A 12,014-nucleotide genomic window follows, 5' to 3' on the forward strand; every position below is an offset into this window, starting at 1 on the left:
TTAGTCATTTCACAACAATGAGGTGAAGTAATACTTTTTACTTTTTTAATTTTTAATTTTTTGTCTTTTTGAGACAGGGTCTTGCTATGCAGTTCAGGCTGGCCTTGAGCTCTGTTTGTAGCCCAGGCTGGTCTCAAACTTGCAACGATCCTCCTGCCTCAGCCTTGCAAGTGCTGGAATTACAGGTGTGTGCCACCATGCCCAGCTGATACTATATAAAAACCTACATAAACAAGTAAACCTACCTTCTGGTTTGTTCATAATTATTCTCTGTGGCTATAAAGCTAGATTTCCTGCCGAGCATGGTGGTACATACCTGTAATCCCAGCTCTCTGGAGATTGAGGCTGGAGGATCACCATGAGTTTGAGGCCAGCCTGAGCTACGTAGTGAGACTGTCTTAAAAACCACAAACCAAAACCCAAAACCATTAATTTAAACCACAAAAAAAAAAGGAAAAAGCTGGGCGTGGTGGTGCATGCCTGCAATCCCAGCATTTGGGAGGCTGAGGCAGGAGGATTGCCATAAATTTGAGGCCAGCGTGTGCTACATAGTGAGTTCAAGGCCAGGCTAAACTATGTAGTGAGACCCTGTCTCCAAAAGTGCGAAAACAAAAGAAAACAAAAAAGCCCCCAAAATGAAACAAACAGACACAAAAAACCAGTGATACCTTAAAGTAAAAATATGTGTCCCAGTGAAGGCCTCTGTGGGACTGTATCAGGTGAGCTAAGTAGTGCATGTGCCTAGTTTCAGAAATTACAGGATAGTGAATGGAAGGACTGCTCACAATGGACTGAAGGAAATGAAATGTTTTTTTTTTTGTTTTAATCATCCTTGAACAGATCATGCCATGGAGATCCCAGACAGGTTATAACATAGTCTAGGAATCCCCAAATCTGGATTTTTTGGCTTGCAGTGTTTGTTTTGAGTTTGTATATAATAAGTTGTCATGCTTTCTCTTCTTTGTAGAAAGAAATTCAAGCCATGAGTCAGTGCCATCATCCTAATATTGTATCTTATTACACATCTTTTGTGGTAAAAGATGAGCTATGGCTGGTCATGAAGCTGCTAAGTGGAGGTAAGTAGAATACTGTAAAATGTTAAAGTTTCATGAGTTAAAAACGTAGTAAAATTTTTCTTCTTATCTTGACTTGGTTTTAATAGACATTTGCGTTGAGGAGTTACTGATAATGTGGTATCTGCTAAGGATGCTAACATGATCTGAGACATGTTCACACATTGAGTTTTGTTGTTATGCCTCTTAACTATCTTAATTTAGGGTGGTTTCCTCCTGTCTCCTTCAGTTATCTTGTAGGATGTCCTATATTCTGGATTTATCTGATTATTTCTTTAATGTTTAATTTGATTTATTGTCCTCTATTGCATACTTAATATTAAATCTAAAGGCTTCATTAAATTCAAATTAAATTTTTTAGGCAGTACACTTGGTAGGTAATGCTGTGCACTTCATATTGCATCACATGAGGAAGTATTTGCTTTTGTAATAGAGATGTTAATCACTAAAAAAGTGATTAACTTTATTATGTTAAAGATTAACATCTTTAATACTGAAAAGGCAGGATGAAAGCTTGTTTTTTAAGAACTGATTATCAAAGTAAAATGTTAGTCTGATCATCTTCAGTGGTAGTAATTGAAAGATTTTTTTCCTTTGTCCATTTGGTGGGTAAGGAATTCACAGTTTTTGAACATCATTATAGACTCAAGGTTTTTTTATATGTTCAGTATCTTTCAGTCACTTGTACTGTGGTTTGCTTCTCAGGTTGTAGAGAGTTTTGTTAGTGGAAGATGCGTGAAGATCTGCCTGTGTCCTTCTGATGTGGCCTGCCGGTCTGGGTTATAGCCTTGCCCTTATCTCCCAATGCACATCTGCGCTTTTTCTCCCAGACCTTGAATCTGACCTATACTTCCTAAAGTAAAGGAAGCGTGTGCTCATTACTACTACTATATCAGTGCTTCTTGAGCTTAGAAATATCGTATATCACAGGTCGTAACTTGATGCTAGTACTTCCAATTCAAGTTTCATAGTATACTTATAAAACTTCTTTAATATTACACTTGAATCTCTTTTCTTTTACAAACAAAATCTTGGTCTTCAATATTAACATAATTACATATATGGTATATATGGAACTGTATATACCTACATATTTTGTGAGATACACACACACAATTATTTCTTCTTTATCCTTACAATAAAATGTAAGTATTACTGATTGTACACAGTGGACCTATGGCACACATAAATTGTACATTTTGTTATGGTTTCCCGAAAGCCCTATGCCATGTAGTGAATTAGTCTTTTTTGCTAAGGCCTGGATTTGAATCTTGTGGCATGATTGGTAGGATTTGTGAGTGATGGAGTCACTCCAGCCTTCCCATCCTTACGCTGCTTGATTTTTGTTAGTGTGTGTATTGTGTGAGAGAGCGTGATTTTCCACTTTATAACATAAAGTTACAAAAAAGAAAATCCGTACTTGTTTTGTAATTTTAATACTCCATTAAACACTGTACTTCCCCAGCAGTGCTGTAAGAAAAAAGCTTGAGTCTTAGATAATATTCTAGCTTTCCAACCGAGCAAATGTATATGATTAGGTAAACTGTTTCAACTCTGAATGTTTTTTCTTGTCTGTAAATGAGGAGGTCATTCTGCATTTCAGAGTTGATAAGGAGTAAATAAGATGGTATATATAAAGCATCTAGCACTGTGCTGGCGTGTAATAAATGTGCAAGAGTTTTTAGTCATTAGTAGTAATAGTCTCTTGGTATTGCTACTTTTCAGTATAGCCAGAATCACCTTTTTGTTTGAGTCGCATTAGTGACACACTGGAGAAATTGGATTGCTTTGTTAAAGGCCCTGTTCGTATGATGGTTGGAAGCCTTGCTAAGACCAACCACTTTTTACGATGATGGTCTAGCATTACTCTTTCATTCTGGACAGATTTGGGATCACTAGGTAATGCTGTATCTTTTATTATTGATCACCCATAGCATACTTTTCTTTACTTGTAATTTCCAAAATGTATTATACAAAGATTTTACTGTTGCAAAAAGGTCCTTTACTGAATAGGAATTGTTTGCATAATTCTGTCACCTGCTTCTGTATGATAGCCCATCCTTTCTGCCACTTCAAAAGCAGGTTGACTTTTATTTATTTTTAAAGGATTCCTACCCCTCTGTCAGTGAGTGTACTGGTCACAGAAATGGCAGGACTTGTGGGAGTGGGTGAATTGCCTTCTAAATGTAGCTCTTGGTCCCTCCTTTTCTTTGGTCTCTTGGAACAGTGCCCAGTTTTTCCAAGCTAGAGCTCCATGGATTTCCTGGAGGATAATTGTCAGGTGTGCCTCACTCATAACTCTTACAGTTACTTGTAACTTAATCTTTACATGTAAACTTTTTGTTTGTTTGTTTTTCCTTTGGTACTGGGAATCAAACAATCAAACTTACGACCTTGGGCTTGCCAGGCAGGCGCTTGTGTCACTGAGCTGTATCCCCAGCCCTACATGTAAACTTTTTAAATGTTACAAATTTTAGATCTTTTTGGGAAGTGGAATCTTTCTTTTGTTATTATAAAGTAAATAAACATTTAAACTGAAAGGATACATTAAGCAATGTTTAGAAAACAAAAACTAGAACTAAGTTCAACTTTAACAATTTTTTTTTGAGACAGGGTCTTGCTATGTAGTTCAGGTTGGTCTTGGACCCACTATTTTGCCCAAGCTGGCCTTGAATTCATGGCATTCCTCCTTTCTCTGCCTCCCGAGTACTGAGATGATAGGCATGCGCCACCATGCCCAGCAATGATTTTTTTTTAAAATAGGAGGACATTGTATCAGGATTTACAGTGTAACTAAAATGCTGTTGATTAAATACTTACTGAACACCATTATATTGGTGAATAAAACTGTTATTTCCTTGTTCACATGGACCTTACAGCTGACAAAGAAAAATAGTAGTTAAATAATTACAAGTGTAGACTGATTTAAAAAAGTACTATCAGGTGCCATAGGACTAAGTTCCATGAGAATTCGTCCTTACTGAGAGAAACTGGGTGCACTGGGATTAGCAGAGGCTCCTTCAGGAGGTAATGTCCAGCTGAGACCTGGACCAAAGGTAGGGCTTAGCCAGATGAAAGAGGAGTGGGGGTGATATCTGAGCAGGGTAGACATTCTGCAGAAAAGAGTGTGGAATCAGAATGGAGGAGTGGTATGTCTTGAGGACTGATAAGGCATTATAGCCAGAACAGAGAGTAAGAGCCTCACAATAATTCCTTTGAATAATTGAAAAAAAAAAAAAAAAGCAAGTTAGCAGAGTTAGTACTTTCTTTCACATGAGTTGCTTCAGCTAACCTATTTAAAATAAAAGCGTATTTTTGACTTCGTAACATTGCACTGATGTAGAATTTAATAAGCTAGCTAATAAAATGAACAGTTAAGTGCCACTTTTTTGTTTTTGGTGGTGGTGCTGGTGCTGGAACACAGGCAAGTGCTCTAACACTAAGTCACCTCCCCAGCCTGTAACTGACACAAACTATTAGCCAGGTGGACATCACGGTTAAAATTTCCCTAAGTATGTTGGTATTATAATCATTTCATGGCTGTTCTTTGGGGAGGCCGAGACAGGAGAACTGTAAGTTCAAACCCAAGCTGGGCAACTTAGTGACTTAGGGAGATCTAGTCACAAAGTGAAAGGTAAGAAAGAGGGTTGGGCACGTAGCTCAGTGTGAAGTACTGTGCTCTCCCCACATCTATCCCTGACTCTGTTGTTGAGTGTTGGGATTTACTAGTACTCTAGTGATAAACCTTTATAAATTAGAATTATAATTTTTGTTCTAAATAGCTAAGCCCATAATTTATTAGCACTAAGCTGCAGTATAAGATTTTTTTAAAAATCCAAGTAATTAAGAAAACTTCTGAGAAGAGAATGAAGTATCACTAGTACTGAAAGGATTACGTATAGAAGTATAGAATTTTAGTTTACACGCACAGGCCTAGACAGTGAAGTATTTTGTTGTTTAGGGTTATTCTACTTTGTCATTTTCTAAAAGATAAAGTCATGGGTATATCTGGAGTTCTAGGCAGGATCTAGGTAAAGTACCTTATATTAATAGTGACCAGCCATGTTTAGTCAGTAGCGGAGGGTTTCTAACCTTCTGCAGTGTCTGTTGGCCTAAAATGGAGTACTCAGCCAAGCCAATTTTGGCCCCTTTGAAACCTCCACAGATCAGCAAGACACAAACAGCCTAGCTGGCTAAAGATTGATGAATGCTTCTTAAGTGTAAGGGGAAGTAAAAAGGATCAAGACGTGATCAGTACCCTGTGTTGACTGTATTTATTAATGTATCACAAACCTTTACTAATGAGAAAAAAACTTACTAGAGAGGTCAGTGTGGTGGTGCATGCCTCTAATTGTACCTTTTTTAGGAGTCTGAGGCAGGAGGTTGTAAATTTGAGGGCAACCTGGGTAATTTAGTGAGAACCTGTCTCAAAATTAAAATAGGCTGAGGATGTAGCTCAATTTCCAGTGCCCTGGTTTTGATTCCTAGTACTATAAAACAAAAACCAAAAAACCCTAACTTTTTAGCAGAGATGTTAGTTATTTTAGTTAACTCTCCCTTGCTGTGACCAAATACATGAAAACCACCACTTAAAGGAGGAAAGATACATTTTATCTCATGGTTTCTGAGGTTTTAGTCCATGGTCAGCTGGTTCCATTGATTTTAGGCCAGTGCAAGGTGGAAACATTGTGATGGACAGGTGCAGTGGAGGAAAGCTACTTAGCTCATGGCAGCTCAGAAGCAAGAAAAGAGAAAAAGCCAGAGAGGAAGGGTCCTGGAACCAGGGTTAATCCCCTAGTTCACCCCCATGATCCACTCTTTTTAGGTAGGCCCTACCTCCTGTTTCTATCATGTCCTAGTAATGTCTTCAAATTATGATCTCGTCAGTGGATTAACCCACTGATGAAGTCAGAGCCCTTATGACCTAAGTGCTTGCCTAAAGCCACATGTCTGAACACTTAAGACTTTGGGAACATTTTAGATTTACCTCATAATACTAATAAGCAAATTGAATGCACTGATTTTGTATTCAAAGAGTATCTTTTCATGAAAGGAAACTTAGGAAATTAGCATAGTGACTGATTTGATTCAGCTGTGATTTTGATTTAATAAGTATCTTAACCCAGCAACCCTTTACCATATTGTCAAAATTATTTTGATATTCAGTAATGATTTTCTTGGACAGTTAAAACTTTTGCATTACTTTCTTTTGGGTTCTTTTTGAGACAAAATTTCACCATGCAGTTCAGGCTGCCTTGAAACTCACTATGTAGTCCAGGCTGGCCTCAAACTTGAGGTGATCCTCCTGCCTCAGCCTCTGAAGTGCTAGGATTACAGGTGTGTGCCTCTATACCTGGCTTTTTGCGTTGCTTTTTCAACCAGTGCAACGACTGTGAAGGCACACAGGAGATTGTTTATGGGTAGATGACCTATATTTTAAATTTTTTCTTTATTACAAAATTTGTGCTAAATTCCCTTGTTTTACGTTATTTATTTACTTTTATTATGAGAAACACTTGGATTTTAATAGGCAGCTTTCATCAAATTAGTGTATATTGTTAAGATAGCTTTTAAAGTGTAACTTTTTTGGCTCAGATCTCTTGAATGATGGTCTGTGGTGCCTGGTCTGTAGGCCCTGGGGAATTTCATTTTTTACTTGCTTGCTAATATATATTGCCAAGTAATTCCATTGTGTATTAAAGTTCAAGAAATGATTATCCCTGCAAATATTTCTTCTAGATTGTGCTTGAAGCCAAAATATGTTATATGCTATTGTGATCTTTATTCTTTTTATACTTTTCTTTATGTATTGAGTCATCCAGTAATAATCTGCCATCTTCTTTTGCTTCACTGTTTTATCTTCATTTTTCTCTTAGTTGATGTGAAAAGCTCCATGTGTTTTGTTTTTTTTTTTCTGGCACCAGGAATTGAACTCACAACCTTGCACTTGCCAAGCAGGCGCTGTGCCACTGAGCTAAATCCCCAGCCCCCAAAGCTCCATGTAATGTTGGTGTTTGAGGAGAGAGGATTGTTGCTACCATCTTTGGGTTAGATGCTACAGGATGGTGAGAAAATCAGATGCATAAGCGGGAGACCATCACAAATGGTGTCTGTTAATTAAGGATGAAGGTCTGCCACCTATAAAAATCATACTATTGTGACTGAGACTGAAAAGAAATAGTTACGCTGGAAAAACGAGTTTCTTAAGCCTGTTCAGATGTCTGTTGTGTACCTAGACTGGGGATGCGTGTTGCTTTAATTTCAACTTTGATTATTAGGTGACATGAAATCAGTAAAAATCTTATAAAGCTTTGAAAAGGAACTTCTATTTCAAACTCTTTTAAAATACAGGTCTAATAATGTTATATGCCCTAACTAAGGTCTTTGTTGCTCAATTTTTTAATCTACCAGCCTGGAAATTCCCTTAATATCAGCAACCATGTCATATATAATTTGTCATATTCTGCAGTGCCCAGTTCTAGTTCTTGAATATAATAGGGCTTAATTGTTAAATGAATACATTCTACTAATTTTTGATTTTCAGTAGGAATGTTTTCCTTTGGATTCCTTATTTTAGATACCCTTAAAGTTTCAAGCATAGAACTTGATCAGTGGTACTCTGTGTAACCTGGATTTCTCAGAAGAATAAAACATGTGGCTCATTGGTCATTCAGCTGCAGGAGTTTATATGTGAATCAAGCTCTGTAGGCTTCTCCTTCCCTGTCATGAACTTGTGAATCCCAGCAACGAAGACAGGAAGAACTAGTAATAATGTAGTGATGTGCTAGGGAGTGCTGACTGGAATGTGGAGCCTCTCTGCTTCCTGGTCTTGAGAATAAGCTGCTTGTGTCTAGCTGGAGGTGGAGAGTGGTGGTGGACTGGCTTCTAGGGCGTAGGGACAGGGAGGAATCTTATATTCTGTTATCTGAATTCACACTACTCCTTCTTCTAGTCCCCCACACTTCTCCTTCTGTGGTACTTGAGTGCAGTTCTTAGCCTTTCTGGAGTTCAAAGCAGGTTAACACTTTTTCTTAAATGGCACATCTCCTATGGAAGCACTGAAGTTCAGATTTCTCCACTCTGCTTAGTCACTTTTTCTGCTTTCTTCTAGAATATTGTTGCCATCTCTTTTTTTCGCTTGTGTTTTCTTCTTATTCTAGGTCTTTTTTTTTAGATCCAATTTAATAAGTTACTATCTTTTTAAGTGGGAACTAAAATAAACTTATGTTCAGTCTTATGTGTTCTTTTGTTTTGGTACAGAGGATTGAATCCAGGACACATGATCACTGAACTATAACCTGGCCTTAATGCTCTGAGGTTTTAAGGATTGCATCTAGGTCACTTTAGAATTATGTTTTTCATTTTTTGAGTGAAGTAAAAGCATCTAGTGAGGTAAATTTTCAAGAAGACCAAGTAGTTGTTTTAGTTTTAGTCTTGATCATTGAGGTCTTCTATGAAAAAATGGTTATTGGATTTTTTCTCAGTGTAGTCTGTGTTATATTCCAGACTTTGGCACAGTTTCTAATGTGGTTTGGTTTGGTTCTGTGATCTTTCTGGGTTATTATATTGCCAGAAATCTTAATACTCTCAGCCAGAATTTTTTTTTTATTATAATCATCAGTTTTGGTAGTCAGCATTCTGTGGTTTTAATTATTTATTGGTGTCACTTCATGTCTTTCCTCATTCTGTAATGGGAGCATTATTTCCTTTTTTGGGGAGAACAGGACTGAGAAGACATCCAAGATGTTAGTTAAAAGAAAACTGTCATTATTATTCTTTTCACATTTGTCTTTGCCTTAGCTGTTTCATTTTTATAACATTAACCTGAAAATTTTAGCCTTTAAGTTAATTTATATACAGATACGATCTTTACTTTTTAGATATTTCTTGCCTGATTTGACCTGCATTTCAATTGGGTTTTTATGTCTTTGGTAATACAACACTGTATACTATAATCTGGGCTTGGCGCCTTCAGTGATTTATGATATCTTGTACTAGAGTGTTATTGCTGGGTGTGATTCTACTATGGATTCTTCAGAGATGGTTAAAAATCCTCCATTACTTTCAAATTCTCATTAGAACTCAAAAGGAGTTGCTGGTCTAACATACCATTTGAATATCAGTAGGCTACTTTCTGTTTTAGATTGGAATTAAGAATAGATGACTACTTTTTGCTTCTATATTTCCATTTGCTATGTTTTTCTTTCCTGCAAACTTCATTTTAAGAAAAGGTTTAAATATGTTTTGATTTCAAAATGGATCTAAATTACTTTGAATAAGCTAATATTTTTTAGTGAACTGTGTATTCTGTTTTCAGGTTCTGTTCTGGATATTATTAAGCATATTGTGGCAAAGGGAGAACACAAAAATGGAGTACTAGATGAACCTACCATTGCTACGATACTCCGAGAAGTATTAGAAGGGCTGGAATACCTGCATAAAAATGGGCAGATCCATAGGTACGTGAAAGAGATCAGTCTTCGAGTTTGGATGAGTATGATGGTAGTTGTGATGTATCATATCATTGAAACCACAGAATTCACCATAATTTCTGAGTGTTATCATAGCTTTGTATTGCTAGTTTCAGTATATTGTGGTTGGAGTTTTAAATATAAAACTAGTATTAACAAAGTGATAAATAGTGTATAAAATTGGGAAATACAAAAACAAGAACAACTTAATTTCATGAGACAGTCACTTGGATAAAAGATAATGGAGTTTTTTATGTGCTTGAGAAATACTTAAGATAATACTGTGTATATAATTTTGTTTGTTGTTTTTCTTAGTTGACTTTATAAGTAAATCTTATAGTATCTTCATATTTCCCCAAATTATTAGAAGCTCTTTGTAAAATACCATTTCTTTATGCTGGTTGGGGATATGGGATACACGGAGCCCATGTTACCTTTCGTTATTGAATGGAGGGCCAGGAGAAACTGAGTCTGAATTACCCTCCTAAGTGAAAGGCTGTGAGAATTGGCTGGCATGGGTGATCTAGGCCTACCTGCTACATTTGGTGTGTAGGACAGGGGATGAAATTTCCCCATCTAGTCTTCTTTGGCAACTCTGATTCTGGCATGGCAGGCCCTTAGCTATTAGAAGAGTGGGGTCCAGAATGGGCCTCCTGCTAGGACTCCGTTACTAGCTCTGTACTGTTCCTTTGACCACAGAAAACAAACTTTGGCTTTTTGACTTCTATTTGTTGATGGTTCTGGGTTTCAGGATCTCGTTAGTGTCTAGTCTGTAAAAGATTTTTTAAAAGTCTCAAGAAACTTAGTGGTGTTTTGCTTTTATAAATCTTAAGGCGCCTTGCCATGCTCCTCTTTCAAGTTCTTTTGTGATTAAGGCTGGGGATATAGCTTAGCAGCACAGTGCTTGTCTGGCAAGCATGAGGTTGTGAGTTTGATTCCCAGAAACAAACAAACAAACAAAATAAAACAAGTTCTTTTGTGATTGCTGAAATACTTCGGGAATTTTAGTTGTATTTAAAGGAAAAGAGCAGGGAAAAGTAAACCTATGCCATTTTGTTTAGGACTGGAACTAGTTCCTGGAGCTAATTCCTGAAATCATGGGATAGTACCACAATTTTACTTTTTTTGTTTCTGAGTTCACGTTCTAAGTGTAGCATGACAGGTTTTTGTATGCTAGTGGAACCACTTTTTGAATATCTTATTTTTATATTATTTTCAACACTACAATGAACATTTTTCTCTGTGAGTTTCTATTCTAAGATTTTTTATTCTAAAAGTTTACCTTTCACAAAAAGACAAGCAAAAAGGGAAAAAAACGTTTTAACTGAAGATATATTGCCATTGTTTTACAGAAATGTGCAGGTTTATGCCACTTGGTAGTGTATGATAATGGTAGATTCATTGGACTCTTGCTAACCTTGCTTATTAAAAGCTTCAGTTTGCTAATTTTATAGATTAATTTTAATATATTAGATCATTAGTGAGGTTGAACATTGATTTATATGGAATAATTGGTGTTTCCTTTTATGAAATATTTGCTTATCACTGCTTACTTTTCTATTGGGATTTCACTACTCTTTTGTTATCTTGTGCTTTTTATATAATTAAAAATGACCTCTCCTCAGTTTGTTGTGTGCTGCTTGGGTCTTAGGTAACTAGTAGAACAAAGGAACAAGAATGAATCAGGTTGCTGGAGTGTTGAGTAAAACCTGGAAAACAAAATAGGGCTGGTTGAAAATCCACTGGTTGGTGGATTAGAGATGTGCTTACATGCACGCATCATAGTGGAGTGCTTGGACAGTCACCTAGAAAGATGGAGGTTATGGTTAGAGAGTGAGAGTTTTGAATTAGTGAACTTATATTTGAGTTAGTTGAGATGACAAGATAAACTAAAGAAGTAGATGACTAAAGTCGGGTGGAGGAGGAGGTCTTTTTAGAGGTAGTGTGAGTGAACTGAGAGGCATGGTGCTGCATTATTATCCATGTACTTGTTGAAGTCTGTTAGGTTGATGGCAGGATGACTGGGAGAGCAAGACTGTGGTGTGGTAATGAATAGCTGGAAAACTGAATGATGGTGGCAACAGAGGGAAAGAAGATGCCAAAAGCCAGGTTGCAGAATCTGAAGAGAACTGACTTAAACAGAAAGAGCAGTGTTTAATACATTTGTAGAATAGAAAGAATAGAATTAGGACACAGACTTTATAATATACATGACACATTTATAGAGAAGATGTTTCATTTTTCAAGTAAGTTTCCTATCATTTCTGTCTCCCTCAGAGCAAAACATAGTAGTTACTTTTCTCATGGATGAGCTGCTTCATTCTGTTGGACAGTAACTATATCTTTTATGTTTCACATCATTATTTATTTATTTATTTTTTATTTTAAAGAGTAAAAGAAGGATAACATAATAATGGGGGGGGCTTACCAAATTACAGACAAAGTGGTAGGAAATTATCAATGGTTATTG

General features: G+C 36.6%; 1 protein-coding gene across 3 annotated transcripts in view; it reads left to right on the forward strand.

Moving 5' to 3' along the window:
* Window positions 1–12,014, forward strand: part of Oxsr1 (oxidative stress responsive 1) — a 120,702-nt gene that overhangs the window by 31,764 nt on the left and 76,924 nt on the right. For all 3 annotated transcript variants that reach the window (XM_005386597.2, XM_013515207.1, XM_013515206.1), the window contains 2 exons: window positions 968–1,076; window positions 9,391–9,532. In XM_005386597.2, coding sequence (XP_005386654.1) covers window positions 968–1,076; window positions 9,391–9,532 — 251 coding nt within the window. The remainder of the gene's footprint in view (window positions 1–967; window positions 1,077–9,390; window positions 9,533–12,014) is intronic.

The sequence above is a fragment of the Chinchilla lanigera genome, unplaced genomic scaffold (genome assembly GCF_000276665.1).
Source record: "Chinchilla lanigera isolate Chin_1 unplaced genomic scaffold, ChiLan1.0 scaffold00026, whole genome shotgun sequence".
NCBI lineage: Eukaryota > Metazoa > Chordata > Mammalia > Rodentia > Chinchillidae > Chinchilla > Chinchilla lanigera.